The 22,510-nt window shown below is 36.0% G+C and overlaps 1 protein-coding gene across 3 annotated transcripts in view; it reads left to right on the top strand.

Annotated features, from left to right (window-relative positions):
• Nucleotides 1-8,067: 8,067 nt before the first annotated feature.
• The window catches only part of LOC114287907 (ion channel POLLUX-like protein, putative (DUF1012)), a 51,846-nt gene continuing 37,403 nt past the window's right edge, over nucleotides 8,068-22,510 (top strand). The window contains exons 1-10 of one of the 3 annotated variants that reach the window (XM_082875632.1): nucleotides 8,068-8,275; nucleotides 9,300-9,376; nucleotides 11,218-11,309; nucleotides 12,201-12,475; nucleotides 13,152-13,223; nucleotides 14,080-14,155; nucleotides 14,280-14,378; nucleotides 14,457-14,611; nucleotides 14,702-14,806; nucleotides 15,725-15,811. In XM_082875632.1, coding sequence (XP_082731758.1) covers nucleotides 8,196-8,275; nucleotides 9,300-9,376; nucleotides 11,218-11,309; nucleotides 12,201-12,475; nucleotides 13,152-13,223; nucleotides 14,080-14,155; nucleotides 14,280-14,378; nucleotides 14,457-14,611; nucleotides 14,702-14,806; nucleotides 15,725-15,811 — 1,118 coding nt within the window. In that variant the 5' untranslated portion in view covers nucleotides 8,068-8,195. Of the gene's footprint in view, nucleotides 8,276-9,242; nucleotides 9,377-11,217; nucleotides 11,310-12,200; nucleotides 12,476-13,151; nucleotides 13,224-14,079; nucleotides 14,156-14,279; nucleotides 14,379-14,456; nucleotides 14,612-14,701; nucleotides 14,807-15,724; nucleotides 15,812-22,510 lie in introns of all 3 variants that reach the window. The other 2 variants (XM_082875633.1, XM_082875634.1) reach the window with 2 other exon arrangements.

The raw sequence follows: 22,510 nt of genomic DNA, 5'->3' as shown, positions 1-22,510 counted from the left end.
TGGCCATCAATAATGCACGGCCGACCCTTGGTGTGTGGCCAATAATGCAATTTTACAGAAATAGAGGCAGTGACTAAAGGTGAAATAGAGGCGATCTGGGCAAATAGAGTAGCTTTCAGGTGATACGCATGCAACCTCCATCCATCTTCCTTGGTATTCATATCGAATGCGTTTGATCATTTAATTGTTGCATTAGCATAGTGAATTGCATTGTAATATTTAATTAGCTTAATTAGTTGTAACTAATTAGTTGATGTTGTAATATTTAATTAGCTTAGCCTAGTTAATTTCTTTTAATTAATTAGCTTAGATAGTTAGTTAATTATTCTTTCAAGTGTTGTAATAATTAGTTAATTAGTTTAGCTATTTATTCAAGTTTTGTAATAATTAGCTTAATTAGCTGAGCTTAGCTTAATTAGTTAGTTAGTTAGCTTTATTCATTCGGACTCTCCTTTGTGAGAGTGTTGTAATAATGTGTATGTTTTCCAACCCCACGTCTTTCTCCTTTTTATTTAATCGCTTTTGATGGTTAGACTAGGGACATGTTTCAATTAGCATACCTTATGCTTGCATCCATTCATTTCGTATTGCATGCACTGAGACTCAGCGTATCATTCAAATCGCATTGTCATTTCAATACTTTCTTTGAATACGTGTTAACCACATGTTATTTAATTGAATCATATGCCATATTAGTAGCCGAGCCTATTAATTGCATTCTTTGCATGTGTTGCATTAGACATCTTGTATTGTTAGGAATCATGTATTTTTTTTCTAACTTTGTCTTCTTTTGGCTTGGAGTACTAGGTGAGTTTTTATGCTTTAGCATACTTGCATGAGTGTGAGTGATTGCCATGACTAGCATGCTTGCCATGAGGCTAAATGCTTACTTGTTAAACTGCTTGAATGTCTGTGGATGAAGGCCTGTTGTTTGAATTGGAACAATTCAACGAATGCGTGTTTTTAAGCCCACTTTGTTGAGTGGCAAATCAGTTTTAAGCCTACTATGTTTGGTGGCAAATTCGCAAACTTTAAGCTCACTTAAGGTGGCAAATTCAAACCTTTTTTGCAAAACAAACATGAATTGAATTGTTATAATTCTTGCAATTTTAGTCTATATTTGTTTGTGAGCATCACATAGTAATGCTAGTTTAATAACCAGAACAAGAACGCATAATGTGCATAAAAATCATATCATGATTAGTAGAGGCCGATCTTTGATCGGGCGAATGGAGATGCTCAATCCATAACCTTCCTCTCTCGTACCTAAGTTCTTGAGCCGAGACAATTTTGGTGGTGACAGGCACGTGGCCTTTGGCACGAGTCATGGGTTTCCTAAATTTTCCAAAGATAAAATATTTAGGTGACGACTTTATATCTGGCAAAACAGTCCAATTTTGACATTTTTGATTCAAAATTAATTTTTCAAAATGATTTGCCGGATTTGGACTCTTTAGTATTTATCAATTTCACATTGCACTTGTGAGATTAAATTCAAAACCGCGGGAGTCCAAACTGTAGAGCTTCTTTCGAGCTTCCGAAAGGGGGACGCGAAAAAGCCAAGCTACAACACCACTTAACTCTCATTTCCACATGCTTGTTAAGTGACCCTACTTCTAGATTTGTAGACCCATGTAAAGACCATTCAAGACCACAGTGTGAAGTGAAGTGAAGATAAAGTCCTCCATTGGAGACCTCTATTGGTGTGACAACCACCTCTTTGATTAATTATGCTAATTATATTATTTGCATTGATTATTTGTTAATATGTGCCACGTGTGATTTGAAGTGTGTTATTGTTAACAAATGTGTATAGGATATGAATTGAACTTGTCTGAATCAGTAATTTATAAGGTTAAAATTAAATATTTGATAGGTAATTAGAGCCTAATTCATATTAGTAAGATTAAATTTAGTTTAATTTAAATTAGATTATGATGAGAATTGTTTAAAGAGAAGTTAGTGGGTTTTGTTGGAAGAATATACAACTTGAGAGAGAGAGAGAGAGAGCTCAAGAAAAGGGATAAAGAAGAACAAGGAAGAAGTAAGGCTAATAATCTAATTTATCAACTCAAGGTAGGAATTCTATTTTAATTTAATGAATTTGACTTGTTTCACTCATAAGTTCATGTGATCTAAGTTTAATTAAGAAGAATTCAAGCTTAATTGGTAGTTTTACGGAGTAATATGAAGTTGAATATATGTATGAACAAGATAAGGAATAAATTGTAAGAATTAGTTTATGAACATGACATGCTTGGCATGATTTCATAAAAAATCTTGTTCACATACTTGATTTCTTGCATGGGTCATGAATCGAAGGTTTAAGAACCGACTGAATGAATCAAATGTGTCTTGAGACATTGTGCTTGAATGTGTTTTTGTAGGTTAGATGTCGCATTTCAATCACATGATTCAGGGAGCCAACTGTGAGTAACAACCTTATAAAGCTATGTTCACAATATAAGTATTTTCTGAATTATAGAATGTTCTATTTCTGAAATGGTGCTTTTTAACTAAATGAATGATTGTGCAACACCCCTAAAATAATACAATAAACCAACCAAGACAATATGTGAATGACAGTAAGAATCAGAGTATAAAGTCCTTCTATTACATGAGATCCAATTATACAAGGGAGTGACATATGCAATTATACATTCATGAGCCTGTCCCTGAATCTACAACATATACCACAGCATGAGATAAAACCAGAAGCAACACAAAGAATAAATGCCCTAAAGGCTTATATCTTTCAAAGATAGTTCTTGATTACAACAAAAGTGGACTTTCAATCCAATACATTTAAAGCCCTTTAGCTGTACAAAAAGTTAAGTACTAAATAAAAAGATTGAGCCTTCAGCTCCACATTCTTTCCAAGCTAAGCCCTTGGTGGAGGCATATCACCAACACCTGAAAATGTTTTTCCCAAATAAGGTAAGTCAAAGCCCAGTAGAAACAATCTAACACAATATATGAATTTTAACAAAGATATAAATATGATGCGCATATACAATGCCGGTGACAAAATCATTTACAACTCTTTAACAAACCATGCCATGCCAAGTTTTGTATCACAATTTATACTATTTTAATTCCCTTTTTTATCTCTATTCATTTATCTCAATTCATAAGTTATTTCCATTTATCACAAACAATCAAATTGATAATACAACTCAAAGGTTCTCAAAATGATATAGTCATCACATAGACACTTCCATTTGCCATTTTACGGAAATTTCATCCGCGAAAATCGGCACCCATGTATACACAAAGCTTTTGGGACTTTCACCCTACGCACACAGGCCAACTTAATTCTATAGAGTCCATCCCCTTTCTCCTCCTAAACAATGGAGTACATCCATTTTCTCCATCCAAACATCATACATATACAATATATTAAAGCACGCAGTCATGTTCAATGACAACCGATAAGAGATTAGTTTCAATTCACCTAATCCTCATGCACTTTCTACAACAATCATAGCTATCCTTCACCGATAGCCCAAAATAGATATTTCTAAGCAGATATACAATCCATTCAACAGATAAAATTATCCAAATTACCATAGGTGGGTAATAATGCAAATCCAACTCCACCATTAACATAAACCCTTATCGAATTTCATATTCCCTATACCAATTTCATTAGTTTATATGAAATAACAATTTGAACCATTTTAGGGCAAAACTTCCTCTTTTTTTTTCAAATTCCACCCCGAATATCAAAATCAACAACTTTACGACAACACAACTTCACATTTGCTCTTATAACCATTTTTAACACATACATTTGAAAACCCCTCTTTTGATTTCAAACTAAAATCCTAGGTTTGTTCAAAATCACCTCAAGTTCCAATGTTTGTTACACACCAACGAATACCCAAGTTAAAAACCATATGAGAGTGTAGAAAAATCCCTACCTCAAGTTAGAAGACCAAAGGAAGAGATGGAGGATCTTCGAAGATGCCGAAACCAGATCTATTCGGATCAAAACGGAGCTCTTGAGATGCTCTACATTTTTAACAAAGGCATAATGGTGGAGAAATCACTAGATCTAGATAAAAAGTAGAGAGAGTGAGTTTTAGATAGAGGAGCTCTAGATTTAGGGTTTTGAGAGAGAAAGTTACGAAAAAATGATATAAAATGACCTTTTTACGAACTGATATACGCACAGTTTACTTGAGCATAATAAGTGACGCTCGAGCGTCAGACACAATAAGTTATTCCGCTTAAGCGCAAGAAGTGACCGCTTGAGCGCAAAATACACACTTTCAATAGTTTTGCAGAGGACAAACCATCGCTTGAGTGCAAGAAGTGATCGCTCGAGCGCAGAAAGGATCGCGCGAGCATAGAATACACTCTCCTAGTATTGTTATGGACCTACAAATGTACTGAGAGTTTGCAAAGCCCGTTCGAGTGGAAGAGCAAAAATCTAGGCAACAAAAGTTTGAAAACTAAGTAACCAACCAGTTCCAAACATGCTCTAACCAACTCAATAGCCAAATTCAAGCAAGAATAAAGAGGAAAATCAAATGGGTCGAGTCAAAATCGAAATTGCTATAGATTGCCCTATTTATGAAATGTATTTGTGGCATCCATAGCATTTGTTACTGTTACTCTTACTGTTACAGAGATCTTTGTTAGTTCCAATCTTTGGAACTATTGTTTATTGTATTGATGGTCACCTATTGTATTGTTTTGCTATTTGATGTACCACGTATGACTGTTATGATTTCAGTATGATTTGATATGTTACGAGATATTAATTCATTGATGAAATTGACTATATGAAATTACTAAAAGGACATCATTCATTACCCCTTTACACCGTTGTTATTCACTGGGGTCTAGCTCACTGTTTTGTATATGTATGTAGGTGATCAAGTGCATGACCGAACTTAGTGGCGTCGACTTGAACTCTGCTTTTTGTCAAGCTAGCTTTTATGCCTCACTTCGAGGTTCTGACTGGGTTAAGCTTTACATGGGTGGTTTAGAATTTACCCTTTTGTATTTGTGAACAAGTGTTATGAATGTTGCTAAGGCTTTTATTAAGACTGGTTTTGTTATTCAGATTTAATTCCTAAGTTATGTTTATGTTTGTTTTTGTACTTAAACTTAACGTGGACTTATGTGTATATAAGTTTAATGTTTGGACTCATGTGTATATGTATACATATAAGGGCATGTTTTGCTCCTTTAAGTCTTTACAGCTCATTGGATGTTATATTTTATTATTTATAGGCTTTCGCCAGTCCCGATTATTGTATTACTATTAAGCAGGCCTTTGGTAATCCCGAATTACTAGCCAGTCACTTCTTTAATCCCTTGAGGCGGGGGTTGGGTTGTGACAATTAAAGACCCTATTGAACCTCCATTAAAAACACTATTGAAAACCCTTCAAAATATTGTTGAAGATGAGGTATCTTTTTATTTTGTTATTGCATTTATCATTCTCAAATCTCTGTGCACTCCATTGCCATAAAACCCTCATTTTTTTTTATAATGTTTTGTAGTTTGGGATTTCGGCACTGGTTTTTTGAAATTATACATTTAATTCGAAACTTAACTTCCGAATAAAAGTGATTAGTTCGATAAATTTGTTTCCATAAAAAATAAAAATAAAAACTTTATGCAGTTGATATCCGAATATAATGAAATAATTCGGCAGTTGATATCCAAATATAATGAAATAATTCGGCAGTTGATATCCGAATATAATAAAATAATTCGGCGTTACTTGTCCGACTGAAAACCATGAAAGGAAAGAAAAAAAATCGTTCTACACGAAAAAACTAACATATTCGTCACTAATAGAGTATAAATCTAGATATTGAAGCAATATAGGAGTTGTTATGAGAGTATTGTTTTGCAAGCAATAAAGGAATATAGAGTGTGTAGCAAGCAAAGTGACAATAATGGAAAAATTAGGGTTTAGTTTTTTTTCACTCAAAAAATGTATATTGAGATTTTTTTTTATTTTTAAAAGATATGTACAAAAAAATATTTTCATATAATATTATGAATGCTAGTGGATGTCCATTATGATTATTTTAATTTAGGGTATAATTGTCATTAAAATAATATTTCATTAAATATGTGTACTGAGATAATTAAGTATGTGCAAATAAAATTTCCCATAATATTTTAGTGCATAAACTTTTGAACAAAAAAAATTTAATTTTAAACTTTTGACCTAAATATCCCTTCTTTAATCTCATTTTAGGAGATAATAAGACACATATCCTCAATAAATAATGTTCAACAATGTTTCAGAAACAATCAATAAAGCTTAGTTTAAGAATAAATTATTTTAATAATTTTTTTTATAAAAAAATATAAAAAAATAATATGAAAACTTATAATAATTTTTTAAATTTTTAATTAAAACTTGTAATTTTCAAACTATTTATCCTTTAAATAATGGCTATAAACAACAGAATAAACAGGCTGTGCTGATTTTTACGCAACACACCCAGTCTCTCTCTCTCTCTCTCTCTCTTCTCACCTTCTCCAAATACAGACAGATAATATATATAAGAGAAATTTGGCTATAAACCCCATTTACCTTCCTTTTATTGTTAAAAGGACTAAGAAAAAAATTATACTTTCTAAACCCCCTCATAATTATAAAGTCTTGCATAAAGGACAAATTTATTATTTAAATATTTTATATGACTATTATACCCACTCTCTTCCCCACTCTCTTCCTTTCCACAGATGGCCTCTTCAAGAAGACCGGCGAGCTCTGCAACTTGTGCGGCACCGAAGCCGCCGTCATCACCTTCTCCAACGCCGGCAACACCTTCGCCTTCGGCAACCCCTCCATCGACTTCGTCCTCGACCGTTACCTCTCCATGACTTCATCATCCTCCAGAGCCTTCGCAAGCTTCTCTTCCCTCTTTCGATATAGGGTTTCAACTCAAATCTGTGCAACATGAACGATTCCGATTTCTAATCTCCCAAGATCGACCTACGTGAATCGTTGTAGAATCGGCGAATCCCTCATCAGCAACCGTTGATCAAACACAGTTCCTGCAAATCGCACTGATACATATATATATATATATATATGTGTGTGTGTGTGTTTTGAGTCTTTAAGATCGGAGATTTGAATGATTTTTTAGTATAAGAGAGACCTGTTAGATCAAGTTTTCGACAAATAATTAGAATTGTGAAAGAGTGCAGAGACAAATCGTGCGACTGTTTAAAATTTTCATATTTGAACACAGTTCTTCAGATTTTTCATATATATATATATGTGTGTGTGTGTGTGTATGTGTGTGTGTTTGTGTATGTGTGAGAGTGAGAGAGAGAGAGAGAGAGATTTTTCATTTGGATAGTGTTGTTAAGTTCTTAAATTGATCTATAGATGAATTGTTACTATGTTCTCTCAACTTTTTGTTGTAAAATTGTTTTTGATTTTGATAAATTTTTGTGTCGTGAGTGAGCAATATGGATTGTGTATATGTAATAGATAACAGAGAAGCTAAAGAGGTGATACGAAAGAGGCAAGTAACTATGAAAAAACAGAAGAACAGTGGTTGTGAATGATCTAATTTCATTTGATAGAACCAGAGTAAAATTTTACTCTAGTTCTATTGCTCTGTTTTTTTCATTTGACAGAACCAGAGTAAAATTTTACTTTTATACAGAGTAAAATTTTACTTTTAGTTTCAGAGTCTCACAGTTTACTTGTTTTTCAGAATAAAATTTTACTTTTATACAGAGTAAAATTTTACTTTTAGTTTCAGAGTATAAAATTTTACTCTTATTCAGAGTAAAATTTTACTTTTATATAGAGTAAAATTTTACTTTAGTTTCAGAGTGTAACATTTTACTCTTATTCAGAGTAAAATTTTACTTTCATACAGAATAAAATTTTATTCTAAAATACAAAGTAAAAATAACTTAATAGGAGAGCTGATAGATATAAAAATAATATAATAAAAGAAATAAATTTTAAAATATTAAAAAATTTTAAAAATACTTATATAATTCTTATCGTTTTGAAAAATAAATTAGATAGTATGGAACTATCACCAAATACACCTGTATATAAAACAAAAACACTTGTTTGCCATCTCTATATCCATCATTCTTCAAGTCTAGTTCTCTCAAGTCTGAACCTCTCTGTCACTCTCTCTCTTTAACCATTTAAGCAACTAGAGAGAGAATCAGAGGCGAAGAAGAGGATGCTTTCGTTGCATGTTTCGCGGCCATGGATTTTGCCTCGAATTCCGACACTCCACCATATTTCTCGTCCCCCGAGGAGGTTTACTACTTACTTTACTCGTTGAGCTTGTTGATTTCTCTATGTTCTATTTGATTCTTCAAGCAATGAACTTTCTTCTTCGTTTCTCTGTGTCTTTCAATCTCTTCAATTTAACATATTATATATGCAACACACACACACACACACACATAATTGACTAGGAAATTCTTTCACATTGTGTGCATTGAGAGTGTTTGATGTTTTGTTTCTAACTGGAAGAAAAATCTTACTGAGTTATGAGAGATTAGGAAACTATTTATTGGAAGATCTGCTATCTTTCTTAATCGTCATCACGTATGAGTTTTAGGCACCCTTTGGTTGTCACTCAAGTGTACATGGTGTTCTTTTAAGAGCAAAAAAGGCAGAAGTCTGTGTTTGGTACTGAACATTCTAGAACAGTCTGGTGATTAGCCTATTCCGCACTACTCAAAGCCTCTGTAAACTCATTGTTCAAGGCCTTATTTTGTAGGTGAAATTTCAATTATAGCTAACATCACTGCTTTTGGAAGAACAAGTTATTGTTTCTTAGAAATTTGCATATTTAAGTGTTGTTGCTGTACCTGCTGGAAAAAAAAAAAAAAATCAGAAAGCATAAGCGCAGAACACCACTGTATGGGCAATAGATGAAGATGACAATCATAGTTCAGACTATGATGAAGTTGAGGAGCTTCCACATTTTGACTGCATTTCAGCAAATTATGTACACTCTAACAAAAAATTTATCTTGTGAAACATTCAATTTCCAAACTAGGTCTTAGTTGTGTTCTTGTTTTCTTTTTTCCTTTGATTTTTGCAAGTATCAACCTACGACCTTATAAATTGATGACTTCTTGAGTGTATATCATAAGCAAGTGGTAGGTTGAAATAGAATGAACGCAGCATGGAACTTGCATTTCAAGATTATGTCATCGATTTTCACGTCTCACATGCTTGGGAACAATCTTGTTAAGAGTTGTATTTGTTATAGATTTAACCTGAATTTCACTTGAGAGCTGGAACTTTCTGACTACATGATACTTTTCAGACAATCGATGCCCCGTCCATGTTGGTGGATGAAATCTTTTGTTTCACGTGTGAGTAATTTATTCATAAGCAGTGAAGGTACGTACATTTACTCTCGCACTTGGCGATCATTCACTGTTGCACCTCTCCATTTGGTTTTCTTTATTCTCATCGTGTTTCTGGTGTCAATGTCCTTCTTGTGACCTTGACCATTAGGGACTTAGCACTCCTTTGACAAAAGCAAGAAATTTACTCTAATTATCAATATCCGTTGTAGCCATCCATATTTGCAGAAGTTTGGAACTATCCTAAGAAGCTTGGATCTGCATGCTGCCAAGGGAATTAGATTTTTTTTATCACAAACCATGGGTTATCCATCCCACTGGGCTTGTTCTGTATGTTGCCTCACCCAGGGTTTGGTGGATGATGTTTGGGCTGATTTGTTGAATGTTACACAACATTCTCTGCATGTTTCTTAGTACCACCATCCTCCTTCAAATAGGGAAAAAAATGTTTTACTAAGATTCACTGTCACCTGGCAGCTTATGCGTACTTCGGTGCATGAAATAAGATATGACAACTCTTTTTGTCCTATTGCTAAGATGATTCTTGTTCCTGTTATTCTACTTCTATGCCTTGTGATTTCACTTACTGATAAATTAGTAATCCTATCTTCACTAATGGCCTTACACAGCTTGCATTGTGCTGTGCTTATTGTCATTTAGGCCAAGTTTGGGAAGACTAAAAAAGTGCACTTTTTGTCTTTTTGGACTAAAAAATTGAGGTTGAAAATATGGATGTTTGGGTTAACTTTTTGACTTTTTATTGAAAAATGTGTAATAAAAAATTGTAAAAATTGATTTGTAGGGGAAAATTTGAATTGGGAGTTGTGCAGCCGTAATTGTTGACTTTTGGTGAATAGTGTTAACTTTTTAACTTTTTGAGTAACTTTTTGACTTTTTGACTTTTTTTAAAGTCCCCAAACTTGGCCTTAATTTGTCCATTTCTCCTGTGCTTCTTAATTTTTTGGTGACATAACTGGCACTGTTGGTGTTTTGAATAGGCATGCTTTTCTTTTGTTTTCGTTTCTTCTTTGTATTTAATTTAATGGTAGGAATGTGGATATCATTTTTCGCCGTATTGCTAAATTAGCTCTTGTTCTATCGCAACACCTTCCTTTTATAGCAATTGGCCCTGTGATTTTCTATTCCTTATTTTCACAGTTGACCCTCATGTGACAGTTTATGTGCTACTCAGGTTTCATGCAATCTAGTACTTTACAAGTAACTAACACTTATCAACATTGATGGCCATGTACATGGTTGTCATCATCCTGCTTGGATATTCTCTTCCCTCTGTCTACATTCTACACCTTTGGCATGTTGATTTCTTGTTAGGTCCTACATGAGTTAGCAATCTTCTTTTAAATTGACAAACTCTTGGTTAACAATCCTTAATGAATTAGCCAACCAAAAAAATAATTTAAAAAAAAAAATCTGTTTGGAAAGTGGGTATCAGAAATAAGGTTGGTGAAGTAACCAAAATGTTGAACTTGAGTGTAGGTCAAGTGGTTGTAGCTCTAAGTTTCTAGAGGGAGGTTTGAGGTTCAAACTTATGGAGCCCAGTTGTGCTAACCTAATTTACTAATCCTACTGCGTGAAAGGAAGAACCAAAGAAAAAAAAAAAAGTGTCCCCAAAATGTTAAAAAGAAAAAATGTTTGGTAAATGTGATATTACCTTTGCAGTTTATTGGTCTCCAATACAGCAACACTTATGCAGAATATTGCCTTTAATTGGTTTGCAGAATATTGACTTTAATTGGTTTACATATATGGCTTTGATCTCATTACTCTTATTCTCATTTGTTTGGCATTGATTAGTGGATGTTCCATTTATTCTTTTGCTGGTTTTTGTGATTAACTGTCATAATCCTTTGCCAGGGAAATGTGATGCTAATTTTCGAAGGACATGTTATGAGTTGGATTCCCTTACGAATTTCAATGTTTCAGACAAGCTAAAAAATAGCACACAGGTGAGAATTAAATGGGAGGCAGCTGGGAAAAATAAAATAAAATTACAAAGTGGATGTGCTGTCTGAATGCTTTAGAATTTCAAAAAAGATATTTGTTATATGTATGGTTTTCAGTGTTGAGTATCACTGTGATGCCTAAAACAACTTGTAGGGAACTATTTAGTTTATTTATGGCAGAAATTGTGGTAATCTTTCCAGTTGCAACTTGCAAAGTCATTCATATTCTGTAAATCAAATCAGTTAGTGAAGTTGGTGAAAGCCATTTCCTAGTGCTTGTTCCTGCAATCTCTGGTGCATGAAGTGGCTGCACCCAAATTTGAATTTTGCACCCTCATAATTGTAATCCTAGCTTTTACTTTACCGAGAAACGGCCCCTTAAAATTGTCATTGTGTTAATGGAATAGTGGAGACAAGATGATGCAAATCTTTGTTATGCTTGATTAATGTATTATAGGAACCAGACCTTTGTTTTGATAAGAACTTTGGATTCTTTAGTCTCTATATTTTCCTTCTCATTATTATTTGGAGCCATGTATTTATTTAACCATCAATTCATACCTATACTATTTATTTATGAAATTTTTTAAGATGCTTTCATGAAGAACTGCAGTTTGTCTGTATTTTATAATGGTGCTTGGGACTGTCTACTGTTCAAACTCTTCTTTTACTCGATCAAATTTGATATACAAGACTACTACCCATCTCTAATTAATTTTTCCAAGACTTGCATATAGTTCATGCATTTAGAAAAACTGATCTATAATCTTCCTTTAGTACCAAGAGAGCATACCCCGAAGTGTTAGCTAATAGATTGATTTATGTTGTGTTGCTGGTTTTAGTAAATAGTAATTATTGTTAATTCATGTTTGATTTTTAATATGGCATGTGCAGGATGTTTGTGCTAAACTTCTGATAGCATCCCTGTCATCTTATTTCCTCCTCAAAATGGTGCATGTAAACATAATGAATACATTGATAAACGTGGCCCGAGATACACTTTTCTCATTTGTGGGTACAAGTTTGCCATTTGCTTGTATGTCTAGTTCCTTGAATAAACCTACGCCTCTTCGTTTGGATGTGTCTTTGCCCTCACTGCAAGATATTAAATGGAGCTTTGCAAGGTTACTTTATCTATTCAATATCCAACTTGAGAGGAATGTTTCCACGTAAGTGACACTATTTATGCTCTTGTTTGATTGTTTTTCCTTTGTATTGATAAGATACCATGATGGCGTTTAGTTAGGTGGTATTATGTATCTGGACCTATGCTGTGGTCAAAACATGAATTATCTGCTATTTTATCTTCCTATAGAAAGTAAGATTAGTCATAAGTTCACTGTGTTATATATTTTTCTAGGAAATTCATCATCCTATTCTATATGCTCTGAAAGTTGCTTTTGTTTGCAGTGTTTTGTGTTCATTCACTGTTGGAATAGCTAATTTAGGTGTATCTTGAATAATATCTGCTGATTAGGCAATCACGGATTTTATGCCTTATTCAATGTAATTAGTTTTATTTCCTAAATTGTAATCTTTTCTACATTATATAATACATGGGTGAACCTCATTGAAGGTAAGCTGAATTATACCATACTGTGCATTACTTTTGTACTCAGGCGACGTGGGACTTTCCTTCACATTCCAGCCAAAAGAAACTATTAGATCACTTTCGGCAAGCTTTTCACTAGTTAGAATATATCAATGCTGTCCATCTGCTGTTTCATAAATGCTTCGAAGGAACTAATATGATGTGTCCACCCTATTGACTGTGTACTAACATTGAATTTCAGTCTTTTATGTCCTGCTTAATAGGCTGAAGTTTTTGCTCTGGATGTCTTGTAGGTTCTTTGTTGTGCTCCTTGCAGCATGCTTATTCTTTGTTATCATTGGTGGTTTCCTCTTCTACAAGTTCAGGTGACCCTCTATCTTGACATTTTGAAAATAATTTGATGCTACTGTTCTCTTTGGAATTTATGAAATTTGTAAGAGAAATAAAGTCTTTGATTTGTATTACACAATTGTAAGTTTAATTTTGATGTTAATTTCATGGGGGAAAAAAAAACAAAAAGACAAAAACAAAACAAAACAAAACAAAACAAAACAAAAACGAAACAAAGACAAAAGGATTTTTTGTACATTGTTTTTGAGTGGTGAATTTCTAGTTAGTTGTCTTGTTTACTCAAACATTTTCTTCTGTTCCTGAGATCATCACAGAGCAACTTAGCTCGTTTAAGTAGTTGGTGTTCTTGATGTTGCTAGAAATGATTAGTCCTTTATTTATGCATGTCTTCTTGGATAGACATCACAGAGATCTTTCAATTTTTTTTTTCCGTCTGTGTTCTATATAGTTTTATATCTTAAAGGAGTATAAAAAAAGTTTTCTTTAATGTGGAAAGAAATTATTTCCATTAATTGATGTTTTCTCTAGTAATTGGCCCCTGACAAGTAATTAAATGACAAATTTGAAGGGACCATTTAACTAGAGTTTGATTACTTTGAATTTAAATTAAGGGAGTATCACAAAATTTAAATTAAGGGAGTATCACAAAATTTAAATTAAGGGAGTATCACAAAGTTGAACCATTGTCAGAACACTCTTCTCTGCTGCATGGAAAATTGGGTTGATATTATTTTTTCCCACTGTTTTTATTAATTAAATATTTATTTGCAATAGTCAATATGCTGGTGCTTGTATTTGTATTAATTGACTCTTGCTACATGTAATTCTTATGTTTGCTAATTCAGCTACATCCATTGTGGAACAACACAGGGGTAGTGAGCAACGTCTGGAAGACTGCTTCTGGGACGCTTGGGCATGCCTGTGTTCATCATCTACTCATTTAAGAGTACAATACTATTTTTTAAATTCAATATTGTTCATATGGTTGAGATATCACTATTTTCACATTGCTAAAAGGAATGTGGGTAGTAACTAATATGGCTACGAAATACTTTGGTATTGAGCTGCAGCAACGGACACGGGTTGAACGTGTTCTTGGCTTTTCTCTTGCTATATGGGGCATACTATTCTACTCCCGTCTGTTGAGCACAATGACAGAACAGTTCAGGGTAAGCTCTTCGGAGTGATTTCATGTGCTATAGTTCCCTCACATCTCAACAGCATCCTCCTGACTACCTTTTGGACAGAATAATATGCAAAAACTCAGAGAAGGAGCACAAATGCAAGTTCTGGAGACTGATCATATCATTATTTGTGGATTAAATAGTCGTCTGGCCTTTATACTAAAGCAGTTAAATGAGTATCACGAGTTTGCCGTTCACTTAGGTACTGCTACAGCTAGGTAATTGTTTCTTTTGCTGTACTATGGATACTACTTAAGTTTAGTTTGAGATACTGTTTTCAATAATTCCTTGCATGTATATGTTTGCAGGAAGCAAATAATTCTTCTTTTGTCTGATCTTCCAAGGAAGCAGATGGACAAAATAGCTGACAATATTGGCAAAGATCTTAATTATATTGACATCATTACAAAGAGGTATGTGTATGTTTTGTTGACTGGGGTACTGCGGGGTTCGTATTTTGCAATAGCTTTCTTTCAGTCAGAATGGTGGCTTGCAGGAGAGACAATTTTATGTTTCTTGGACCATGATAGAAATGCCTTCTCTGTTAGCGGTTTACTCTTCTTGGTTGGATGTGGCTACTGTAGCATATGTGCTGCTACTACCACAGAGTATCTGTCTGGGTGTCAAAACAATGCCAATTGTTTGAGATGCATGGACATGCATCCAGCTCATCTGGGACATGTCTGTAATATAAAAGTGCATTCTGTATTTTGGATTTGGAACTTATCTGACACTTCTAGGGTACTTTACAACAAGTTAGCTAATACTTTAGACATCAACGTATACCTTTCTTTCATCATAACAAATAGTATTGTTGTAAAAACAAACATAAAAAACAATGCCCAATTAGTACACATTAATGTGTGTTTGGGAGGGAAAATATTGGACACACACTTAGCCTTTAGCATAGTGCACAAAGTGGTTGCCCCGTAACTTGAACCCATAATCTCATGGTTATTAGGCCAAGGTTTTAACATACAATTTGAAAATTTAAAGTGAAGCACAATGGAGGTTTAAATTAAAGATGGGTTTCTCCCTCCATATAAAAGTGTTAACAGCTCACAATCTTATCCCTAATTCCCATATTTTCTCTCTCATTGTCTAGAAACCACCATTACTAAGATTGCTTTTGTTTTTATTGCTTGTGAAACTTGATTTCTTATTTATTATTTGTTAATAGAGTTCCAACGAAAACCACCTGAGAGACATTCACTCTTTGACTAATTTGAAGTTTTTAGATTTCAAAGCATGGAAGTGTAACTTTTACTGGATTAGATAGAATTGTTCAGGCTTGCTTCAGTTCTTACATGTTTTAGCTTTTCTTTGTACAGTTGCAGTCTGAGCTTAACAAAATCATTTGAAAGGGCTGCAGCTAATAAGGCACGTGCTATAATTATATTGCCAACTAAGGAGGATCGGTAAGAATGTTGATATGAAAAACATATTTTTGTAATAATAAATATTATTACTTGTTTTTTTTCCTTTTATTTTATGTTGTTCTCTCTCTCTCTCTCTCTCTCTATATATATATATATATATCTTGTTTTTCACCTTCCTTTTCTGGCTCTATCTTGGTTGATAATTTTTGGCTTCAGTCCATGGATATCTTCTAAACTAGCCCAGAATAATATTGAAGTTGCTTTCTTTTTTAAGCCATATTATTTTTACTGGACCTATAATTTTATTTTAGGAGAATGCCAATCTACTTTGTGGTGTCAGCTTGAGAAACCTCTTATTAAATAACTATAATTTTCCCAAGCTATTACACAGAGGTTAAGTGCTGGCATCATCTTTAAAAGGGAGGTCATTGAAGAGGTTATGCATGTTGGGGGGACTTGATTTCTACCATTTGCCAAAGAAGAGAACAAAAAATAAAGAACAATGAAGAATAATTTTCTAATGGCATATAGCCTGGAATTTTACTCAGTGATGGTAGTGCATTATTGGATGGATAGAACATATTTCTATGGCTAGAATGTTCAATTAAGATACTTGGAAGAACTTGCAGGGCACATTACGGCCAATAACCAAAGAAATTCCATATATTGAATATAATTTGGCTGTGGATATTATTTAGTGTGGACATTGTTGATTCACTTATTATCTACTCTTTAAGATACAACATTCTCATTATTTGATTGTTAGTGTCCTGCATGGCTGGTAAATTTTCATGCAACTATTTCGGTCTGTCCAGATTCTCCAGAACCATATCATTCTTCCTTTCCTCTTTTTTTATTTTATTTTATTTTTTCAGTCTGACCAAATTCTCCAGAACCATATCTTTTGTTGTGGTGAGTCTTCAAGTTTTTATTTAATTATCTCATCTCTTTGTCCTTTTCAGCCATTCTGGCTTTACCAGTGCTATTGCTTGTTCCACTGCCTGAATTCAAACCCTCTCTGGCCACATGAATTTATCTTTTCCTTACCCATAGGGTTAGTCATCTATGTCTGCAGGTTTACCTGTATAAGTTACAATACATGTTTTCGGTATAAGATGGAGGGTAGCTGTTGAATGTATAGATAATGAGGAGAAGAAGAAGAAGAACAATGAGAGAGAGAAAGCTGTTGTATATTCTTTAATTCAAAAGCATAGGGTTTCCCCTTTACTCACAACTATTTATACTAATAAGCATAATACATAAAGACCAAACTATCTCTAACATTTAACACTCCTTATCAAGTTGGTGCAAAGATGTCTCTCATGCCCAACTTGCAACAAATAGGGTGAAAGATTTTACTACTAAGACCCTTAGTAAAAACATCCACCAGTTGATCTTCAGACTTAACAAAATGCATACATATCACGCCCTTATTCAACTTCTCCTTTATGAAATGTCTGTCAATCTCAATATGCTTAGTTCGGTCATGTTGAACAGGATTGTGTGCAATACTAATAGCAGCCTTGTTGTCACAATACAAAGTCATGGGATCACTCCAATCAAGCCCTATATCACTCAATAAAGATTGAAGCCACATTAGTTCACATGTTCCATAACCTTGTATTCAGCTTCAGCATTAGATTTGGAAACTACCACCTACTTCTTCCTATGTCATGTGACTAGATTTCCCCTACAAAAGCATAATAACCGGAGGTGGAGCGTTGGTCATCTATAGAGCCTGCTCAATCTGCATCTGTGAATGCTTCCAACCTCAAGTGACTATGATTAGAGAACAAAATTCGTTTTCCAAGGGCAGATTTAAGGTATCTCAAAATGCAATAGATTGCATCCAAATGAATTGCACGAGGATCATGCATAAACTGATTCACTATCCTAACTGCATAGGCAATATCTGGACGAGAATGAGAGAGATATATCAGTCTTCCCACAATTCTTTGGTATTTTTCCTTGTCCACAAGCTCACCAATCCCACTACAAAGACGATGATTAGTCTCAATCGGTGAATCAGCTGGTCTGCAGCCTAACATGCCCGTTTCCTCAACAAGATCTAGAATATACTTCCTTTGAGAAATGAAGATGCCTTTATCATATCTGGAAACTTCAATCCCAAGAAAGTATCTCAATGGACCAAGATCTTTCATCTCAAACTCCTTGGCTAATTGCATCTTGAGATGGGTCACCTTCTCCTCATCATTACCTGTCACAACTATGTCATCCACATATACAATAAGCACTGTTACCCTATGTACATTGCGTTTGACAAACAATGTGTGATTCGCATTGCTTTGCTGATACCCAAATCCTAGCATTGCCTTTAGGAATCTACCAAATCAGACTCTAGGACATTGTTTCAAACCGTACAAAGCCTTCTTCAATCTACAAACCGTTCCAACTGTAGACTGAGATGAGAATCCTGGAGGTACATCCATATATACCTCCTCCTTCAAATCCCCATGAAGAAAAGCATTCTTCACATCTAGTTGCTGTAGAGGCCATCCCAAATTAGCGCACACGACAAAATAGCTTAAATGGAATTCATCTTTGCTACCGGGGCAAAAGTTTCTTGCTAATCTATTCCATATGTCTAGGTAAATCCCTTGGCCACTAGTCTTGCTTTGTACCGTTCAATCGTCCCATCTACATTGTGCTTAATGGTGAACACCCACTTACGTCCGACTGGTTTTTTCCCTTTAGGAAAAGACACCAACTCCCATGTGTTATTTTTACTCAAAACTTGCATCTCTTATACCACAGCTACCTTCCACTTAGGATCATTGATGGCTTCTTTCCAACCCTGTGGAATACATATAAAAGAAAGAGACGAAACAAAAGCACGATATAGAGAAGACAACGAATCATATGACATGAATTTAGAAATAGGGTGTTGAGTACAAGCTCTAACCCCTTTTCTGAGAGCAATAGGAAGACTCAAATCATCAGTAACAGGACCATTAACAACAGGTGAAGAAATGGGTTGAGGATTATTACCTGTAGAGTCAGTGGAAACTTGGTGTGGAACTAGCATAGGAGATGATGATTGACTTGGTGGCACAAGAGAAACCTGTTTTTTCTAACGCCGTGAATAAGTCTTAAGATCAGCTTTGTCCAAATGACCACCGATATCCAAGTAATCATCAACAGAACTGCTAGGCTCCCTCTCACCACAAATAACAACCCGCTGATTAGGAAGGAAAAAAGACAACTCATGCTGATATGATGTCGTCTCATCCGCAATCTCATCAATACCATTCTTCCTCTGAGGAGATAGCGGAGGACCAAAAAAAAAAGGACTCAGATTCACGGAATGTGACATTCATACTAACATACAGCTTATGAGTGTGAGGGTCATAGCATTTGTAGCCCTTCTGAGTAGCAGAATAACCAAGAAAGACACACCGGACAGCCTTAGGATCAAGCTTCCCACGAGTACGAGGTTGAAGATGAACAAAATAGACACTACCAAAGACCCGAGGTGGAAGGGAAGAAGTGGGATAAGTCACAGGAAGAAGCTCAAGTAGAATTTGGAAGTGGAGGACACTAGGGGGCATACGGTTAATAAGGTAAGCCGTGGTAAGAACATCCCCCCAAAAAGACTTAGGAACATTCATGGTAAACAAGAGAGAGCGAGCAACCTCAAGGAGGTGGTCATTCTTGCGTTCAGCAATGCCATTCTGTTCAGAAGTGCCAACACAACTGGTCTGGTAAAGAATGCCATGCTGTAAAAAATTATGTATTATTGATTGATTGATATCTTACAAGATTGTTTGATTACAATTCCTATACAATCTATATATAGAAGAAAATGTGGTAGTAGGTGTAGTGGAGGTGATAGTGGGTTAGGTGAAGTGGAGTGTGTGGTGAAGTGGAGGTAGGTGAAGTGGAGTGTGTAGTGGAGTAGGTGAAGGTAAAGATGGGAAATTCTAACAGCCCCCCGCAAACTCAAGGAGGATAGAAACTAACCAACTTGAGTTTGGAGAGAGGAACAAAACAAGAAAATACATAAAAATAAAAAAAGGATAGGAGACACTGTGTGGTCGTGTCAGACCATTGGTGAAGACACTGAATGGTGGTGTCATAACGTTGTAGAGGACACTGTATGGTGGTGTCATAACGTTGTAGAGGACACTGTATGGGGGTGTCATAACGGTGTAGAGGACACTGGATGGCGGTGTCAGACCGATGTAGAAGACAGTTTATGGGGTCATGTCGGACCGTTGTAGAAGACAGTTTATGGGGTCATGTCGGACCGTTGTAGAAGACAGTTTATGGAGTCTTGCTGGACCCTTGTAGAAACTAACCGGAATCAATGTCGGGACAGTTTACAGAGTCTTGTCGGACCCATAAAGGAGCTAACCGGAATCAATGTCGGGACAGTTTATAGAGTCTTGTCGGACCCTTGTAGAAACTAACCGGAATCAATGTCGGGACAGTTTATAGAGTCTTGTCGGACCCCTAAAAAATCGCACCCTCAAAAGGTGTGCCCAATTTTATCAAAAGACGTGCCAGACATGATGGCGAGGCACGTGGGCGCCTTGGCTTGCGCGCCCGGTTGTCGGCTGGTGGCAAGAGGCGCGCGATGCGCGTGGCTGCCTCGGCTATAAGACAGAGGCTGAGGCTGAGGCAAAAAACCTGCGAGAGAAATTCTGAGAGAGATTGTGGAGAGAGATTCTGTAACACTCTGTTTTCTGAGAGAGAGTTCTGAAAAACTCTGCGTTGGGTTGAGAGAGAGAGTCTGTAACACTCTGTTGCCCAGAAAATGGCTTCGTCTTCGTCTTCCCGTGGACTGCTCACCCTCTTTCCCGACCTCAACGAGTCAACAAGAGAGAGAACTGGTGCGGTGGCACTGGAACCTCAACCAAGCGCCCCGGAGTTTGCTCCGTTGAACTTTCCGATGCGGTCGGTGGAGCAAAGAATGGCAGTGCAAACGGATGTGGAGGCGAATCAGTATACTTTGAAGGCATGTGTGGAGTCCATGACGGCGGTCACAAACCTGTCGAACCGGCTGCAGAGTAGGACAAATGAGGTGCAGCATTTAAACTCCCAGCTGGCTCTGCTCCAACGCATGTATAAGGATGCGTGAGCAGAGATTAGCGTGCTAAGGGCAGAAAACAAGGAGCTGAAGCGGAAGGCCACCGTGATGTTTCGATTCGGAGGGCCGCCATATGCTGCAGTGGAGGAGTATGGGGGAGTGAACGTGCTCGGCGGCGTGGAAAATACGGAGGCAGCACCGTCAAGGGCCACTCAGGACGGAGGCAAGAAGAAAAGGCCGGCGGAATAGGCGAAGAAGTGATGGCGGTGGGTGACCGTCTGCAGAAAAGAAAACAAAGCTTTCGGTGTTGTCTTTTGGTTTTTTTTTTTTTTTTTTTTTTTTTTTTTTTTATGTAAAATTGTGATCGGGGTGGATCCCTGAGAGAAATAAAATATGGGCTGTTGTGCAAATGTGTAAAATGTTTTTTTTTTTTTTTTTTTTTTTTTTGAAAGATATAATAATAATAATAATAATAATAAGAATAATAATAATACAAAGAATGGGTCAAAGTGGGAGGATGGAAAGAAATATTATTTTAGAGGATGGTGGAAATATATTGGTGGAAAGATATTATAATAAAAATATATATATATATATTAAAAGAAAAAAAAAGTGGGAAAGAACGTGGGTGTGTGTGAACCTGGTCCCTCGGCTGCTGCAGTGTGGTGATATGTTGTTATTTTATTTTATGAGGGTGGCCTTGAGTGGAGATAAACAGAGGTGCTTCAGATGAAAGCAAAAACATCCCAAAAAGAAAAGCAAAAGCAAACCAAACACGCCATCACCCAACTCTCTCTCTCTCTCTCGCTCAAAATATTTGATCTGAGCCCTCTGTTTTTTTTTTATTTCAGAAGTGTCTCTTCTTGTTCAGAACTCAACTAGAGACACAAACCCACACCACAAACATCACTGTTTGTTTTTGAGGTTTCTAAAAAAGCTTGAATCTTTGTGGGTTGTGTCTGAAAAAAAAAAAGGTCCTCTCTCTCTCTCTCAAAAGCAGACCAAACTCTCTAAACTTATGGAAGAAGATGGAGAAGACTTGACGCCATTTTGGCTTCAAAGCTCCACCAATCGCCGGCGCCGCCGATGACTTGGGAGGCGGTTTGGAGGCAGCGGAGGAAGGGGGAGACGAAGACACGGTGGAGCGGCAACCGTGGCGGCCCCAGATGCGGCCGGACCACCAAGACCTGGAGTTGAAATCTTCACCCAGTCCAGGGCGTGATCGCGAGTGCCGAAGAGAGGATAGAGAGAAAGCAGAGAAGTGAAAATTTGAGAAAGATCGGTTTCGAACTCTTCGTCACTGCCATTGAAGAAGAAATTAGGGAAATTTGGGTTTGTCCGGCGGGCGGCCAAGGCGAGATTGCCGCCCGCCGGGGAAGCGAAAAATATTAGGTTCTAAACCTGCTCTGATACCATGTAAAAAATTATGTATTATTGATTGATTGATATCTTACAAGATTGTTTGATTACAATTCCTATACAATCTATATATAGAAGAAAATGTGGTAGTAGGTGTAGTGGAGGTGATAGTGGGTTAGGTGAAGTGGAGTGTGTGGTGAAGTGGAGGTAGGTGAAGTGGAGTGTGTAGTGGAGTAGGTGAAGGTAAAGATGGGAAATTCTAACACATGCTTCGCGAGGTATGCCCTGAAAGCTCCATCAACATATTCAGTCACATTATCACTCCTAAA

Source organism: Camellia sinensis, chromosome 6, assembly GCF_055761805.1.
Source record: "Camellia sinensis isolate YWXY chromosome 6, ASM5576180v1, whole genome shotgun sequence".
NCBI lineage: Eukaryota > Viridiplantae > Streptophyta > Magnoliopsida > Ericales > Theaceae > Camellia > Camellia sinensis.
Note: the sequence above shows the minus strand (reverse complement) of the source record. Positions and strands in the feature narration are given on the sequence as shown.